This window comes from Physella acuta, unplaced genomic scaffold (genome assembly GCF_028476545.2).
Source record: "Physella acuta isolate Inbredline_101_S28 unplaced genomic scaffold, ASM2847654v3 ptg000079l, whole genome shotgun sequence".
Classification (NCBI taxonomy): Eukaryota; Metazoa; Mollusca; class Gastropoda; family Physidae; genus Physella; species Physella acuta.
Genome location: NW_026731599.1, coordinates 2,339,989 through 2,359,131, shown reverse-complemented (window position 1 = coordinate 2,359,131; position 19,143 = coordinate 2,339,989). Strand labels below are relative to the sequence as shown.

At 43.3% G+C, this 19,143-nt stretch overlaps 1 protein-coding gene across 10 annotated transcripts in view; it reads left to right on the top strand.

The window, feature by feature from the left end:
- The first annotated feature begins 70 nt into the window (after window positions 1-70).
- Window positions 71-19,143, top strand: part of LOC131956747 (coiled-coil domain-containing protein 148) — a 55,627-nt gene continuing 36,554 nt past the window's right edge. The window contains exons 1-8 of one of the 10 annotated variants that reach the window (XM_059321328.1): window positions 71-96; window positions 236-290; window positions 3,923-4,037; window positions 4,982-5,214; window positions 9,225-9,376; window positions 15,162-15,340; window positions 17,640-17,835; window positions 18,373-18,520. In XM_059321328.1, the coding sequence (XP_059177311.1) occupies window positions 86-96; window positions 236-290; window positions 3,923-4,037; window positions 4,982-5,214; window positions 9,225-9,376; window positions 15,162-15,340; window positions 17,640-17,835; window positions 18,373-18,520 (1,089 nt within the window). In that variant the 5' untranslated portion in view covers window positions 71-85. Of the gene's footprint in view, window positions 97-235; window positions 454-1,465; window positions 1,588-1,645; window positions 2,244-2,438; window positions 2,586-3,922; window positions 4,038-4,981; window positions 5,215-9,224; window positions 9,377-15,161; window positions 15,341-17,639; window positions 17,836-18,372; window positions 18,521-19,143 lie in introns of those variants that run through there. The other 9 variants (XM_059321389.1, XM_059321363.1, XM_059321344.1 and 6 more) reach the window with 9 other exon arrangements.

Sequence of the window (19,143 nt, the reverse complement as noted above, 5' to 3'; positions counted from 1 at the left end):
GATAAGTTGCATTTCAGATTTTATTTTTCAAAAACCATTATCTAGATCTAGATCTAAGATCTAATTATTTTTTTAAAAGAAATACATGAATATTTTGTAAATAGACATTTACATTTTTGTATGTCTAAAAACATAGTTAATTCAGAAAATACACCAATTAAGCTTATTTCTAATTATTTATTTTGTTTGGCAGTCTTTAGTTGATTAAAAATAATTTTGTTTTCATTTTCGACAGCGGAAATGCATGTATCACTGGACGCCATAAAAAAGAAACAACTAATCTAGATCTAGTAACTACTAACTAGACTAGATCTAGATTTGTAGATCTAGAACACTTATTAACTACTTAAGGATTCTATTAGTATTAATTAGACCTCGATCTATATACTATTAATTAATCCACTCTACACTATAATGTTAAAGATCTATTGATTCAGTAATCAGTGTAACACTGTAATCATGTAATAATCATTGTAATTGTAATCGCTTTGGCTTTAGCCCGTTGGCTTTTTAGCGCAATTTCCATTCTGGAGAATTGCGTTTATTAACTCGTCATTTCTGGGAATGGATGGATGAATGTGTGTCCGGGCTTTAAGTCGTATCTCCTCCTCAACGAAGCAATATCGATGACTAGTTCCAAAAGCAATTGTGTTAAGCAAGTTACGAGAATGAGCATAGGCTATAAAAATTCCGGGTTTCTTTCATGTATTTCCCGGAAAAGCCAAAAAACCTTGAAAAAATTCAGTTTTTGTCCCATATCTCGGCAACCAAACCACTTAGCGACTTGAAACATGTACCAATCGATTCCCGCCATAATTTAGAACAATATTGCCGAAGAAAGTTTTCAAAAATATCCTCTCGTTCGGTCACAACTTTTAAAATTACATAAACACCTACAAACCGATTGTTCTTCTAGCTTGAACGCACCCAAGCATTATACATCAGAGCTATTTTTAGATAACATAAGGAAATTGCGCATAAATGTCACTACACTTTTTTAATTAACTTGTTTTTATCTAGATCTACGTAAAATCGGCAGCGGCTAGATCTAGATCTAGTTTAGTAATGTACGAAAAAGTTACCTCATTGTCAAGGCTTTAATTGAAGTATATTGTGAAATATTTGTGTCAAATATTATATATAAATGAATAATAAACCAAAATCAATGGCTAAATATATCAATATAGATTAGATAGATAGGTCAGAAATTAACTTTAAACAGCAGTGTTTGCGAGCAAGATTTGCTATATATTGAATATTTAATATGTAAAGTTTATATAGGCCTATATATATATATATATATATATATATATATATATATATATATATATATATATATATATATATATATTTATTTATTTATTTATTTATATAGGCCTAGGCCTATTTATATTATAAACAACAGCCATTTGTAAAATAGTGTGGCTTCCCCTGAATCTCCCACTATAAGTTTAACAAAATAAAACTTAAACACAATACTATTATAGTTTATAGTAAATGAGCATGGTTGAATCTGATGGATGAAAACATCGCTAGTCTTCATTTATTACTGAAAAGTTTTAATTCAATTTTTATTAAAAAAAATAGGTACATAAATGAAACAAGGGCACATTTTTGTATTTTTCAAAACATAAAAATCCTCATCAAAATGTGAAGTAATTATTAAAATTTAAGGAGTCACCTGTATTTCACATTACTAGTTGCTGGCGATTTTACATACCTAAAATGATAGATTACCCTTTAGTTTGTCTATAGGCTAAAGGCCTAGATAATTAATAACCTTATCTAAGGCAAATAAAATTTTAAATTATTAATATAAGTATACATTATATATTAGTATGCTTATTGCTTAACACTAATAATACTAATTATAGTTGTCACAAATCTTCTGCAAAAAATCTTGTAAATATGTTTTATTATTTAAAACATGATTTTTGTGTTTATTCATTAAAACGGAGTAAATAAATTAGCAAATGTTTTTAAAGAGGAGCACCATGTGTATCCTGTTTTTTTCTTGATATATATATTTACTTTACTAAATTTGTTATTTATTTTCTGCTACCATGGTATAAAGATTATGGTCTTATGACTGTCATTATATATCTGATTGTTCAGTCACAATCCAATGTATCTGTAGCCTAGCTAATAAGCTATTAATAACCTAGCTCAGTTTCTCATTTGTAGTTTAAATTTATCTTACACAAGCACAGGTCATTATGGGACAGAAATATACTTATCCTTGAGTAAGATTTATAGACTAAATAAATTATTAAATAATAATTCAATATTATATGGAATAGATAAAAAAAATTATACTTTTCTTTTGTATAATCAATAAACTACTTAGGACCTAAGGTTTATCTTTGAAGAGCCAAACTTTTAACTGGATGGGATTTATGGAATACACTTATTAGTAATTATTAGCACATCTATTTGAGAAATGAAAATCAATTTCACATAAGACAGCATAAAAAAGTAACCAAAAACATACACAAAATTATAAAATATAACTTGTTCCAAAAGGAGATAGATCCCATACTTCTTGACAAACTTCCTGATGTACTTCCTGATGCTTGACCACAGCTGTAAGTTATTCCTGTGTATACAAATACAAGGTAGATTAGAGTCTATTGCATTGCCAGTTTATATTAGTCCTATGTTTGTGCAACAGCACAAATTCAGTGCATAAGCATTTGATATTGCTTGCTGTCTAGCCAAGGGGGTGAACGGGAAAAAAGTCACAGGAAAAAAAACATTGAAAAAAAGTCAGCTTTTGCTAGGAAAAAAGTCATAGAAATAAAGTCACAAAGGAAAAATTATATCGAAAAAAAGTCACAGAAAAAAGTCACAAAAATCGTTTAAGAAATATTTTCATTCAGTTGTTTATTATTGTAAAATTGTGGGTGTTTATTGTTGTGGGGTTTTTTTTTTGGTTGGTACCATATTTATTAACGTAAAAGCATTATGAATTATAACAATAATACTAAAAAATAATATGGTCATAATTTATACAGCAATCTCAACTTTTGTTACAAATTTAGTTAATTAAGCGGAAGAAAAATTAATTACGTAAGAAATTTTGGCACATCATTGTGTTATGCATATTTGTTTTTGCCATTGGCCATTCCTTGGTCGGCTTCTCCTCAATCGAACTTGCCCGTCCATTTTGTGTGTTGTTGTCGTATTGTGTTGAAGCCAGCCTTTGTACAGTGTCAGCTTTCTGTTTTGATACTATGCTTTGTTACATAATGGGCGTGATGAATGTGGTCAGAAAAGGTGGTTGAACTATTGTTGTGGTGAGTTGAGGACAGCAAGTCAGATTAGCAATGTCTTTATGCCATTTCAAGCTAATTTTAAAGACACGATGAAAACCGAAAAGGCTGGACCATTCTATTAAGTTCTATTAAATAGTATATGTATAGCGTAATTAAAGCCTACACACTTCATACTAAATATTTTTATGTTTGCTTTGAATATTATTATACATATACAATCTACTCATACTACATTACAGTTAATTAATCTAAGTTGATTTGCACTCGCTCTATATTTAACACATATATCTAAAAGTATTAACAAATTCCATGCAAATATATAATTGTGACTTTTTTCCTGTGACGTTTTTTCTGTGACTTTTTATTTTGTTTTTTTTTCCTGAGACATTTTTTCCTACATTCGCCAAGGGAAAGTTTGGCAGAATGCATTCCCTTCCACTCAAACATTTCAAAATAAAAATAAACATTTGGGTTGGCTATCAGTGTCAATTCAGGAGATTAAATCTTTAGTCCAGGATCAGATTCTAAAAGGAAAAATTTAACATCTTCAAGTTGATTCACAATCTTATTCATTTGTATGTGGTTAATAACTTACATAATGTGTCATTTGGTTTTCTTTTAAAAGAAGAAATTATGTCTTCCTAAAGCTGAGCAGTTGTTTGCCTTTTCTTGTTTTCATTGATACAAGCAATGCTGCAAAGATTTTGACTGTTGTAATGGACAAATATAAACCTTTACCCAGCATGAAAACAGACTACACAGGTAAAGGACAATATTTTGCTTGTAAAACATTGATGACATGACAGGTTAAGCCTAACAAGTGCTCTTGGAATAGTCTAATTCAGAGATAAATTATTCACATTTAGGTCATCCATGAATTACATCACAAAAAGATTCTCTTACTACATACAGGCAATAAACTACATACATTCACTAAACAACATCAGGCACTAATATTCATACAGGCACTAAACTACATGCATTCACTAAACTACATACATGCACTAAACTTCGTGTATTCACTAATCTACATACAGGTACTAAAATACATGCATTCACTAAACTACATACAGGCACTAAACTACATACAGGCACTAAAATACATACATTCACTAAACTACATACATGCACTAAACTTCGTGTATTCACTAAACTACATACATGTACTAAAATACATGCATTCACTAAACTACATACAGGCACTAAACTATGTGTATTCACTAAACTACATACAGGTACTAAAATACATACATGTACTAAAATACATACATTCACTAACCTACATACAGGCACTAAACTACGTGTATTCACTAAACTACATACAGGCACTAAACTACATACAGGTACTAAAATACATACAGGTACTAAAATACATACAGGCACTAAACTACATACAGCCACTGAAACACTTAAAAAAAAAATTTTTCTCAACAATTAGCTTTTCTACCAAATGTGAAATCCATTTGTACGTAGCTTATTATAAAAACCAGAACAACCCCACCCCCTTTCCACATAGCCTATTAAAGTCAAAACTATCCTCTTCACCTACCCCCACCCTCACATAGCTTATCATTATAAGTCACAAACATCTGCCCTCTCTTTCCACTTTGTTTTTGTAAAATTTCCAATCAACCCCCCCCCCCTTTCACATAGCTCACTAAAGTCCCCTTCCCAAAAGCTCCTATTGAAAGTGCCACCTGTTTCAGATGGTCTTGTGCTGCGCATGTTGGATGGGTTGGGCAGCAACAAATATAAATCAGTGGACTATGAGCGCCTGCGTGCCAGTGTCACAGAGAAAAGGTTCGGATCCCTCAAGACCCTGATGAAAGTCAACAAGATGGAACAGCAATCCCAGCAGCACAGAGAGAACACTCTGCTCAAACAGCACCACTTGGTCTGGCAGAGGGAGTTTCTACGGCTTCAACAGTGCAGAAGAAAGGTTGCAATAAGAACACACATACACAAACATACACTGACGCGTATGTCTTTACTGTAGTCTCAATGTAATTAGAGTGTGTAAGCCATGAATACATAAGTTAATGGGGTGTGTCTAGTGGGCTCATGTCACGTTACAAGCATGCTACTGTGTGGGATGTGTGTTGGTGTTCTTGTGGGGGAGATGTTGTGCTGGGTTCTTGTGGGGGAGATGTTGTGCTGGGTTATTGTGGGGGAGATGTTGTGCTGGGTTCTTGTGGGGGAGATGTTGTGTTGGGTTCTTGTGGGGGAGATGTTGTGCTGGGTTCTTGTGGGGGAGATGTGCTGGGTTCTTGTGGGGGAGATGTTGTGCTGGGTTATTGTGGGGGAGATGTTGTGCTGGGTTCTTGTGGGGGAGATGTTGTGCTGGGTTCTTGTGGGGGAGATGTTGTGTTGGGTTCTTGTGGGGGAGATGTTGTGCTTGGTTCTTGTGGGGGAGATGTTGTGCTGGGTTCTTGTGAGGGAGATGTTGTGCTGGGTTATTGTGGGGGAGATGTTGTGCTGGGTTCTTGTGAGGGAGATGTTGTGCTGGGTTCTTGTGAGGGAGATGTTGTGTTGGGTTATTGTGAGGGAGATGTTGTGTTGGGTTCTTGTGAGGGAGATGTTGTGCTGGGTTCTTGTGGGGGAGATGTTGTGCTGGGTTCTTGTGGGGGAGATGTTGTGCTGGGTTATTGTGGGGGAGATGTTGTGCTGGGTTATTGTGGGGGAGATGTGCTGGGTTATTGTGGGGGAGATGTTGTGCTGGGTTATTGTGGGGGAGATGTTGTGCTGGGTTATTGTGGGGGAGATGTGCTGGGTTCTTGTGGGGGAGATGTTGTGCTGGGTTCTTGTGGGGGAGATGTTGTGTTGGGTTCTTGTGGGGGAGATGTTGTGCTGGGTTATTGTGGGGGAGATGTGCTGGGTTCTTGTGGGGGAGATGTTGTGCTGGGTTATTGTGGGGGAGATGTGCTGGGTTCTTGTGGGGGAGATGTTGTGCTGGGTTATTGTGGGGGAGATGTTGTGCTGGGTTCTTGTGGGGGAGATGTTGTGTTGGGTTCTTGTGGGGGAGATGTTGTGCTGGGTTCTTGTGGGGGAGATGTGCTGGGTTCTTGTGGGGGAGATGTTGTGCTGGGTTATTGTGGGGGAGATGTTGTGCTGGGTTCTTGTGGGGGAGATGTTGTGCTGGGTTCTTGTGGGGGAGATGTTGTGTTGGGTTCTTGTGGGGGAGATGTTGTGCTGGGTTATTGTGGGGGAGATGTTGTGCTGGGTTCTTGTGAGGGAGATGTTGTGCTGGGTTCTTGTGAGGGAGATGTTGTGTTGGGTTCTTTTGAGGGAGATGTTGTGTTGGGTTCTTGTGAGGGAGATGTTGTGCTGGGTTCTTGTGGGGGAGATGTTGTGCTGGGTTCTTGTGGGGGAGATGTTGTGTTGGGTTCTTGTGAGGGAGATGTTGTGTTGGGTTCTTGTGAGGGAGATGTTGTGTTGGGTTCTTGTGGGGGAGATGTTGTGTTGGGTTCTTGTGGGGGAGATGTTGTGCTGGGTTCTTGTGGGGGAGATGTTGTGCTGGCTTCTTGTGGGGGAGATGTTGTGCTGGGTTCTTGTGGGGGAGATGTTGTGTTGGGTTCTTGTGTTGGGTTCTTGTGGGGGAGATGTTGTGTTGGGTTCTTGTGGGGGAGATGTTGTGCTGGGTTATTGTGGGGGAGATGTTGTGTTGGGTTCTTGTGGGGGAGATGTTGTGCTGGGTTCTTGTGGGGGAGATGTTGTGCTGGGTTCTTGTGAGGGGAGATGTTGTGTTGGGTTCTTGTGGGGGAGATGTTGTGCTGGGTTCTTGTGGAGGAGATGTTGTGCTGGGTTCTTGTGAGGGAGATGTTGTGCTGAGTTCTTGTGGGGGAGATGTTGTGCTGAGTTCTTGTGAGGGAGATGTTGTGTTGGGTTCTTGTGAGGGAGATGTTGTGCTGAGTTCTTGTGAGGGAGATGTTGTGTTGGGTTCTTGTGAGGGAGATGTTGTGCTGAGTTCTTGTGTTGGGTTCTTGTGAGGGAGATGTTGTGTTGGGTTCTTGTGGGGGAGATGTTGTGTTGGGTTCTTGTGTTGGGTTCTTGTGGGGGAGATGTTGTGTTGGCTTCTTGTGGGGGAGATGTTGTGCTGGTTTCTTGTGGGGGAGATGTTGTGCTGGGTTCTTGTGTTTTGTTCTTGTGGGGGAGATGTTGTGTTGGGTTCTTGTGTTGGGTTCTTGTGGGGGAGATGTTGTGCTGAGTTCTTGTGAGGGAGATGTTGTGCTGAGTTCTTGTGAGGGAGATGTTGTGTTGGGTTCTTGTGAGGGAGATGTTGTGCTGAGTTCTTGTGAGGGAGATGTTGTGCTGGGTTCTTGTGAGGGAGATGTTGTGCTGAGTTCTTGTGTTGGGTTCTTGTGGGGGAGATGTTGTGTTGGGTTCTTGTGGGGGAGATGTTGTGCTGGGTTCTTGTGGGGGAGATGTTGTGCTGGGTTCTTGTGGGGGAGATGTTGTGTTGGGTTCTTGTGTTGGGTTCTTGTGGGGGAGATGTTGTGTTGGGTTCTTGTGGGGGAGATGTTGTGCTGGCTTCTTGTGGGGGAGATGTTGTGCTGGGTTCTTGTGGGGGAGATGTTGTGTTGGGTTCTTGTGGGGGAGATGTTGTGCTGGGTTCTTGTGGGGGAGATGTTGTGTTGGGTTCTTGTGGGGGAGATGTTGTGTTGGGTTCTTGTGGGGGAGATGTTGTGCTGGGTTCTTGTGGGGGAGATGTTGTGCTGGGTTCTTGTGTTGGGTTCTTGTGGGGGAGATGCTGTGTTGGGTTCTTGTGTTGGGTTCTTGTGGGGGAGATGTTGTGTTGGGTTCTTGTAAGGGAGATGTTGTGCTGAGTTCTTGTGAGGGAGATGTTGTGTTGGGTTCTTGTGGGGGAGATGTTGTGCTGAGTTCTTGTGAGGGAGATGTTGTGTTGGGTTCTTGTGAGGGAGATGTTGTGTTGGGTTCTTGTGAGGGAGATGTTGTGCTGAGTTCTTGTGGGGGAGATGTTGTGCTGAGTTCTTGTGTTGGGTTCTTGTGGGGGAGATGTTGTGTTGGGTTCTTGTGGGGGAGATGTTGTGCTGGGTTCTTGTGGTGTCCTGATGTGTCCCCCACTGTCCTGATTTGTGTCCTCCACTGTCCTGATGTGTCCCCCACTGCCTAAATGTGTCCCCCACTGTCCTGATGTGTGTCCCCCACTGTCCTGATGTGTGTCCCCCACTGTCGTGATGTGTCCCCCACTGTCTTGATGTGTCCCCCACTGTCGTGATGTGTCCCCCACTGTCTTGATGTGTCCCCCACTGTCCTGATGTGTCTCCCACTGTCTTGATGTGTCCTCCACTGTCTTGATGTGTCCCCCACTGTCTTGATGTGTCCCCCACTGTCCTGATGTGTCCCCCCCCACTGTCTTGATGTGTGTCCCCCACTGTCCTGATGTGTCCCCCCCCACTGTCTTGATATGTCCCCCACTGTCCTGAGGTGTCCCCTACTGTCTTGATATGTCCCCCACTGTCCTGATGTGTCTCCCACTGTCTTGATGTGTCCCCCACTGTCCTGATGTGTCCCCTACTGTCTTGATATGTCCCCCACTGCCCTGATGTGTCCCCCACTGTCTTGATGTGTCCCCCACTGTCCTGATGTGTCCCCCCCCACTGTCTTGATGTGTGTCCCCCACTGTCCTGATGTGTCCCCTACTGTCTTGATATGTCCCCCACTGCCCTGATGTGTCTCCCACTGTCTTGATGTGTCCCCCACTGTCCTGATGTGTCCCCCCCCCACTGTCTTGATGTGTGTCCCCCACTGTCCTGATGTGTCCCCTACTGTCTTGATATGTCCCCCACTGTCCTGAGGTGTCCCCCACTGTCCTGATGTGTGTCCCCCACTGTCCTGATGTGTGTCCCCCACTGTCCTGATGTTTGTCCCCCACTGTCCTGATGTGTCCCCCACTGTCCTGATGTGTCCCGCACTGTCTATGTGCCCCAGGTGGAGACTGAGCTGGATGCTCACATGAAAACAAACAGAGACTCCCTGGTCTGTGGACACATCTACAAGGACTTTGACTACATGGAGGCGTCCTTGTCAGCTGATCTGGATGGTTTTAAGAAGAACACATGTGAGCCAGTGTGGAACATGAGGTGAGACAGTGTGGAACATGAGGTGAGACAGTGTGGAACATGAGGTGAGACAGTGTGGAACATGAGGTGAGACTGTGGAACATGAGGTGAGACAGTGTGGAACATGAGGTGAGACAGTGTGGAACATGAGGTGAGACAGTGTGGAACATGAGGTGAGACAGTGTGGAACATGAGGTGAGTGTGGAACATGAGGTGAGACAGTGTGGAACATGAGGTGAGACAGTGTGGAACATGAGGTGAGACTGTGGAACATGAGGTGAGACAGTGTGGAACATGAGGTGAGACAGTGTGGAACATGAGGTGAGACAGTGTGGAACATGAGGTGAGTGTGGAACATGAGGTGAGACAGTGTGAAACATGAGGTGAGACAGTGTGGAACATGAGCTGAGACAGTGTGGAACATGAGGTGAGACAGTGTGGAACATGAGCTGAGACAGTGTGGAACATGAGGTGAGACAGTGTGGAACATGAGGTGAGACAGTGTGGAACATGAGGTGAGACAGTGTGGAACATGAGGTGAGACAGTGTGGAACATGAGGTGAGACAGTGTGGAACATGAGGTGAGACAGTGTGGAACATGAGGTGAGACAGTGTGGAACATGAGGTGAGACAGTGTGGAACATGAGGTGAGACAGTGTGGAACATGAGGTGAGACAGTGTGGAACATGAGGTGAGACAGTGTGGAACATGAGGTGAGTGGAACATGAGGTGAGCCAGTATGGAACATGAGGTGAGACAGTGTGGAACATGAGGTGAGACAGTGTGGAACATGAGGTGAGACAGTGTGGAACATGAGGTGAGACAGTGTGGAACATGAGGTGAGACAGTGTGGAACATGAGGTGAGACAGTGTGGAACATGAGGTGAGACAGTGTGGAACACGAGGTGAGTGTGGAACATGAGGTGAGACAGTGTGGAACATGAGGTGAGACAGTGTGGAACATGAGGTGAGACAGTGTGGAACATGAGGTGAGACAGTGTGGAACATGAGGTGAGACAGTGTGGAACATGAGGTGAGACAGTGTGGAACATGAGGTGAGACAGTGTGGAACATGAGGTGAGTGTGGAACATGAGGTGAGACAGTGTGGAACATGAGGTGAGACAGTGTGGAACATGAGGTGAGACAGTGTGGAACATGAGGTGAGACAGTGTGGAACATGAGGTGAGACAGTGTGGAACACGAGGTGAGACAGTGTGGAACATGAGGTGAGACAGTGTGGAACATGAGGTGAGACAGTGTGGAACATGAGGTGAGACAGTGTGGAACATGAGGTGAGACAGTGTGGAACATGAGGTGAGACAGTGTGGAACATGAGGTGAGACAGTGTGGAACATGAGGTGAGACAGTGTGGAACATGAGGTGAGACAGTGTGGAACATGAGGTGAGACAGTGTGGAACATGAGGTGAGACAGTGTGGAACATGAGGTGAGACAGTGTGGAACATGAGGTGAGACAGTGTGGAACATGAGGTGAGACAGTGTGGAACATGAGGTGAGACAGTGTGGAACATGAGGTGAGACAGTGTGGAACATGAGGTGAGACAGTGTGGAACATGAGGTGAGACAGTGTGGAACATGAGCTGAGACAGTGTGGAACATGAGGTGAGACAGTGTGGAACATGAGCTGAGACAGTGTGGAACATGAGGTGAGACAGTGTGGAACATGAGGTGAGACAGTGTGGAACATGAGGTGAGACAGTGTGGAACATGAGGTGAGACAGTGTGGAACATGAGGTGAGACAGTGTGGAACATGAGGTGAGACAGTGTGGAACATGAGGTGAGACAGTGTGGAACATGAGGTGAGACAGTGTGGAACATGAGGTGAGTGTGGAACATGAGGTGAGCCAGTGTGGAACATGAGGTGAGACAGTGTGGAACATGAGGTGAGTGTGGAACATGAGGTGAGACAGTGTGGAACATGAGGTGAGTGTGGAACATGAGGTGAGACAGTGTGGAACATGAGGTGAGACAGTGTGGAACATGAGGTGAGACAGTGTGGAACATGAGGTGAGACAGTGTGGAACATGAGCTGAGACAGTGTGGAACATGAGGTGAGACAGTGTGGAACATGAGGTGAGACAGTGTGGAACATGAGGTGAGTGTGGAACATGAGGTGAGACAGTGTGGAACATGAGGTGAGACAGTGTGGAACATGAGGTGAGACAGTGTGGAACATGAGGTGAGACAGTGTGGAACATGAGGTGAGACAGTGTGGAACATGAGGTGAGACAGTGTGGAACATGAGGTGAGACAGTGTGGAACATGAGGTGAGACAGTGTGGAACATGAGGTGAGTGTGGAACATGAGGTGAGCCAGTGTGGAACATGAGGTGAGACAGTGTGGAACATGAGGTGAGTGTGGAACATGAGGTGAGACAGTGTGGAACATGAGGTGAGTGTGGAACATGAGGTGAGACAGTGTGGAACATGAGGTGAGACAGTGTGGAACATGAGGTGAGACAGTGTGGAACATGAGGTGAGACAGTGTGGAACATGAGGTGAGACAGTGTGGAACATGAGGTGAGACAGTGTGGAACATGAGGTGAGACAGTGTGGAACATGAGGTGAGTGTGGAACATGAGGTGAGACAGTGTGAAACATGAGCTGAGACAGTGTGGAACATGAGGTGAGACAGTGTGGAACATGAGGTGAGACAGTGTGGAACATGAGGTGAGACAGTGTGGAACATGAGGTGAGTGTGGAACATGAGGTGAGACAGTGTGGAACATGAGGTGAGACAGTGTGGAACATGAGGTGAGACAGTGTGGAACATGAGGTGAGTGTGGAACATGAGGTGAGACAGTGTGGAACATGAGGTGAGACAGTGTGGAACATGAGGTGAGACAGTGTGGAACATGAGGTGAGACAGTGTGGAACATGAGGTGAGACAGTGTGGAACATGAGGTGAGACAGTGTGGAACATGAGGTGAGACAGTGTGGAACATGAGGTGAGACAGTGTGGAACATGAGGTGAGACAGTGTGGAACATGAGGTGAGACAGTGTGGAACATGAGGTGAGACAGTGTGGAACATGAGGTGAGACAGTGTGGAACATGAGGTGAGACAGTGTGGAACATGAGGTGAGACAGTGTGGAACATGAGGTGAGACAGTGTGGAACATGAGGTGAGACAGTGTGGAACATGAGGTGAGTGTGGAACATGAGGTGAGACAGTGTGGAACATGAGGTGAGACAGTGTGGAACATGAGGTGAGACAGTGTGGAACATGAGGTGAGCCAGTGTGGAACATGAGGTGAGACAGTGTGGAACATGAGGTGAGACAGTGTGGAACATGAGGTGAGTGTGGAACATGAGGTGAGACAGTGTGGAACATGAGGTGAGACAGTGTGGAACATGAGGTGAGACAGTGTGGAACATGAGGTGAGTGTGGAACATGAGGTGAGACAGTGTGGAACATGAGGTGAGACAGTGTGGAACATGAGGTGAGACAGTGTGGAACATGAGGTGAGACAGTGTGGAACATGATGTGAGACAGTGTGGAACATGAGGTGAGACAGTGTGGAACATGAGGTGAGTGTGGAACATGAGGTGAGACAGTGTGGAACATGAGGTGAGACAGTGTGGAACATGAGGTGAGACAGTGTGGAACATGAGGTGAGACAGTGTGGAACATGAGGTGAGTGTGGAACATGAGGTGAGCCAGTGTGGAACATGAGGTGAGACAGTGTGGAACATGAGGTGAGACAGTGTGGAACATGAGGTGAGACAGTGTGGAACATGAGGTGAGTGTGGAACATGAGGTGAGCCAGTGTGGAACATGAGGTGAGACAGTGTGGAACATGAGGTGAGACAGTGTGGAACATGAGGTGAGACAGTGTGGAACATGAGGTGAGACAGTGTGGAACATGAGGTGAGACAGTGTGGAACATGAGGTGAGCCAGTATGGAACATGAGGTGAGACAGTGTGGAACATGAGGTGAGACAGTGTGGAACATGAGGTGAGACAGTGTGGAACATGAGGTGAGACAGTGTGGAACATGAGGTGAGCCAGTATGGAACATGAGGTGAGACAGTGTGGAACATGAGGTGAGACAGTGTGGAACATGAGGTGAGACAGTGTGGAACATGAGGTGAGACAGTGTGGAACATGAGGTGAGCCAGTATGGAACATGAGGTGAGACAGTGTGGAACATGAGGTGAGTGTGGAACATGAGGTGAGACAGTGTGGAACATGAGGTGAGACAGTGTGGAACATGAGGTGAGCCAGTGTGGAACATGAGGTGAGACAGTGTGGAACATGAGGTGAGACAGTGTGGAACATGAGGTGAGACAGTGTGGAACATGAGGTGAGCCAGTATGGAACATGAGGTGAGACAGTGTGGAACATGAGGTGAGTGTGGAACATGAGGTGAGACAGTGTGGAACATGAGGTGAGACAGTGTGGAACATGAGGTGAGACAGTGTGGAACATGAGGTGAGACAGTGTGGAACATGAGGTGAGACAGTGTGGAACATGAGGTGAGACAGTGTGGAACATGAGGTGAGACAGTGTGGAACATGAGGTGAGACAGTGTGAAACATGAGGTGAGACAGTGTGGAACATGAGGTGAGACAGTGTGGAACATGAGGTGAGACAGTGTGAAACATGAGGTGAGACAGTGTGGAACATGAGGTGAGACAGTGTGGAACATGAGGTGAGACAGTGTGGAACATGAGGTGAGACAGTGTGGAACATGAGGTGAGACAGTGTGGAACATGAGGTGAGACAGTGTGGAACATGAGGTGAGACAGTGTGGAACATATGAACCAGTATGATTGTCTACATATGAACCAGTATGATTGTCTACATATGAACCAGTATGATTGTCTACCTATGAATCAGTATGATTGTTTACATATGAATCAGTATGATTGTCTACATATGAATCAGTATGATTGTCTACATATGAATCAGTATGATTGTCTACAAATGAATCAGTATGATTGTCTACATATGAACCAGTATGATTGTCTACATATGAACCAGTATGATTGTCTACATATGAACCAGTATGATTGTCTACCTATGAATCAGTATGATTGTTTACATATGAATCAGTATGATTGTCTACATATGAATCAGTATGATTGTCTACATATGAATCAGTATGATTGTCTACAAATGAATCAGTATGATTGTCTACATATGAACCAGTATGATTGTCTACATATGAATCAGTATGATTGTCTACATATGAATCAGTATGATTGTCTACATATGAATCAGTATGATTGTCTACATATGAACCAGTATGATTGTCTACATATGAACCAGTATGATTGTCTACATATGAATCAGTATGATTGTCTACATATGAATCAGTATGATTGTCTACATATGAATCAGTATGATTGTCTACATATGAATCAGTATGATTGTCTACATATGAACCAGTATGATTGTCTACATATGAACCAGTATGATTGTCTACATATGAATCAGTATGATTGTCTACATATGAATCAGTATGATTGTCTACATATGAATCAGTATGATTGTCTACATATGAATCAGTATGATTGTTTACATATGAATCAGTATGATTGTCTACATATGAATCAGTATGATTGTCTACATATGAATCAGTATGATTGTCTACATATGAATCAGTATGACTGTCTACATATGAATCAGTATGATTGTCTACATATGAACCAGTATTATTGTCTACATATGAGCCGTATGATTGTCTACAAATGAGTCCATATGATTGTCTACATATGAGCCTGTATGATTGTCTACATATGAGCCGTATGATTGCTGCAACTCATGTTGATTGGGGCAGGGAGGACCTGAAGTATTGGCTGGCTGAGAAGAGAGAGGACCTCAAGTACGGAGCACCAGAGGTCATTGAGCAACATGCGGCCATTCAGTCCACTGTGGCCCACGTCAAGTCTCAGCAGGAGGCCATTCTAGGCAAGCTGGCCACTGAGCAGAACTGCTTGGAGACAGAATTACAATCAGGTAGAGTGTAATCAAAGGCTTGTCTTCTTCTGCATCCCTAATTGATTGGGATGTTGGACTTGGGTGAGATTTCCTACAACACAATCAAGTATTACATAGCATTTTGTGCACTATGAGCCAGTTGCCTCTCATTTCAGCCTGCTTTTCTTTGTAGATTTGCTTCCATAGCCTTTGTCTATCCAAATACACTGCAGGCAACAGGCAAAACAAACTGCAGGCAGCAGGTCAAACAAACTGCAGGCAACAGGTCAAACAAACTGCAGGCAACAGGTCAAACAAACTGCAGGCAGCAGGTCAAACAAACTGCAGGCAGCAGGTCAAACAAACTGCAGGCAACAGGTCAAACAAACTGCAGGCAACAGGTCAAACAAACTGCAGGCAAAACAAACTGCAGGCAAAACAAACTGCAGGCAAAACAAACACCTGTTTAATCTTGTTTAGCTACCATCATCTCTACCAGCCCTTTATAATCTTTCTAAAAACTGAATAAAATATATTTGTGACAAGTTATGAAAAGTCTGAAACTTTTTCTCTGGCTGGTATAAGTTTTTATGTTTTCTTCTAGAATCCCTGATGGAGCTGTGTCCACCCACCCATGAAAAACTTTACCTTTTCTTCTAGAATCCCTGATGGAGCTGTGTTCACCCACCCATAAAAACTTTACCTTTTCTTCTAGAATCCCAGATGGAGCTGTGTCCACCCATCCATGAAAAACTTTACCTTTTCTTCTAGAATCCCTGATGGAGCTGTGTCCACCCATCCATGAAAAACTTTACCTTTTCTTCTAGAATCCCTGATGGAGCTGTGTCCACCCACCCATGAAAAACTTTACCTTTTCTTCTAGAATCCCTGATGGAGCTGTGTCCACCCACCCATGAAAAACTTTACCTTTTCTTCTAGAATCCCTGATGGAGCTGTGTCCACCCACCCATGAAAAACTTAACCTTTTCTTCTAGAATCCCTGATGGAGCTGTGTCCACCCATCCATGAAAAACTTTACCTTTTCTTCTAGAATCCCTGATGGAGCTGTGTCCACCCATCCATGAAAAACTTTACCTTTTCTTCTAGAATCCCTGATGGAGCTGTGTCCACCCATCCATGAAAAACTTTACCTTTTCTTCTAGAATCCCTGATGGAGCTGTGTCCACCCACCCATGAAAAACTTTACCTTTTCTTCTAGAATCCCTGATGGAGCTGTGTCCACCCACCCATGAAAAACTTAACCTTTTCTTCTAGAATCCCTGATGGAGCTGTGTCCACCCACCCATGAAAAACTTTACCTTTTCTTCTAGAATCCCTGATGGAGCTGTGTCCACCCACCCATGAAAAACTTTACCTTTTCTTCTAGAATCCCTGATGGAGCTGTGTCCACCCATCCATGAAAAACTTTACCTTTTCTTCTAGAATCCCTGATGGAGCTGTGTCCACCCACCCATGAAAAACTTTACCTTTTCTTCTAGAATCCCTGATGGAGCTGTGTCCACCCATCCATGAAAAACTTTACCTTTTCTTCTAGAATCCCTGATGGAGCTGTGTCCACCCACCCATGAAAAACTTAACCTTTTCTTCTAGAATCCCTGATGGAGCTGTGTCCACCCATCCATGAAAAACTTTACCTTTTCTTCTAGAATCCCTGATGGAGCTGTGTCCACCCACCCATGAAAAACTTTACCTTTTCTTCTAGAATCCCAGATGGAGCTGTGTCCACCCATCCATGAAAAACTTTACCTTTTCTTCTAGAATCCCTGATGGAGCTGTGTCCACCCACCCATGAAAAACTTTACCTTTTCTTCTAGAATCCCTGATGGAGCTGTGTCCACCCACCCATGAAAAACTTTACCTTTTCTTCTAGAATCCCTGATGGAGCTGTGTCCACCCACCCATGAAAAACTTAACCTTTTCTTCTAGAATCCCTGATGGAGCTGTGTCCACCCACCCATGAAAAACTTTACCTTTTCTTCTAGAATCCCTGATGGAGCTGTGTCCACCCACCCATGAAAAACTTTACCTTTTCTTCTAGAATCCCTGATGGAGCTGTGTCCACCCACCCATAAAAACTTTACCTTTTCTTCTAGAATCCCTGATGGAGCTGTGTCCACCCACCCATGAAAAACTTTACCTTTTCTTCTAGAATCCCTGATGGAGCTGTGTCCACCCATCCATGAAAAACTTTACCTTTTCTTCTAGAATCCCTGATGGAGCTGTGTCCACCCACCCATGAAAAACTTTACCTTTTCTTCTAGAATCCCTGATGGAGCTGCGTCTACCCATCCATGAAAAACTTTACCTTTTCTTCTAGAATCCCTGATGGAGCTGTGTCCACCCACCCATGAAAAACACTGTGTGGTCAGCCCAGGTATCCCACAGGAAGCCCTGGAGCTAGAGTGCACTGATCTGCTGCTCAAGTCCAACGTCCTGCAGGAGTTTACAATCATTGATGACAAGTATCAGAGCTTAATAGAGGAGCTGGGACACAAGCATGCCTTAGCTACAAGGTTCTCGCATGGCCCTTCCTACAGGCCTACCCCACACTAAGTCTAGTTCCTTAGAGTCATGTTCCTTAGGGTCATGTTCCTTAGAGTCATGTTCCTTAGGGTCATGTTCCTTAGGGTCATGTTCCTTAGTCATGTTCCTTAGGGTCATGTTCCTTAGTCATGTTCCTTAGAGTCATGATCAGAGAGTCATGTTCCTTAGAGTCATGTTCCTTAGGGTCATGTTCCTTAGGGTCATGTTCCTTAGGGTCATGTTCCTTAGAGTCATGTTCCTTAGAGTCATGATCAGAGAGTCATGTTCCTTAGAGTCATGTTCCTTAGGGTCATGTTCCTTAGGGTCATGTTCCTTAGGGTCATGTTCCTTAGAGTCATGTTCCTTAGGGTCATGTTCCTTAGGGTCATGTTCCTTAGAGTCATGTTCATTAGAGTCATGATCCTTAGAGTCATGTTCCTTAGAGTCATGATCCTTAGAGTCATGTTCCTTAGAGTCATGTTCCTTAGAGTAATGTTCCTGAGAGTCATTTTCCTTGTATATTTTAGCTGTGACTCATCTGGGTACTGGAGTCCTGAGGAACATTTTCTGTTTGTTGCCGTCCATGACCAGTATCCAAGGGAGCTCCCTAACCGACGGATGCTGCTCTTTGACAGGCTAAGGCGACATCTACCTCACAAGTCACGGTCCAATTTGGTAATAGTAGGCTAAGGCGACATCTACCTCACAAGTCACGGTCCAATTTGGTAATAGTCAGTAGGCTAAGGCGACATCTACCTCACAAGTCACGGTCCAATTTGGTAATAGTCAGTAGGCTAAGGCGACATCTACCTCACAAGTCACGGTCCAATTTGGTAATAGTAGGCTAAGGCGACATCTACCTCACAAGTCACGGTCCAATTTGGTAATAGTCAGTAGGCTAAGGCGACATCTACCTCACAAGTCACGGTCCAATTTGGTAATAGTAGGCTAAGGCGACATCTACCTCACAAGTCACGGTCCAATTTGGTAATAGTCAGTAGGCTAAGGCGACATCTACCTCACAAGTCACGGTCCAATTTGGTAATAGTCAGTAGGCTAAGGCGACATCTACCTCACAAGTCACGGTCTAATTTGGTAATAGTCAGTAGGCTAAGGCGACATCTACCTCACAAGTCACGGTCTAATTTGGTAATAGTCAGTAGGCTAAGGCGACATCTACCTCACAAGTCATGGGCCAATTTGGTAATAGTAGGCTAAGGCGACATCTACCTCACAAGTCACGGTCCAATTTGGTAATAGTCAGTAGGCTAAGGCGACATCTACCTCACAAGTCACGG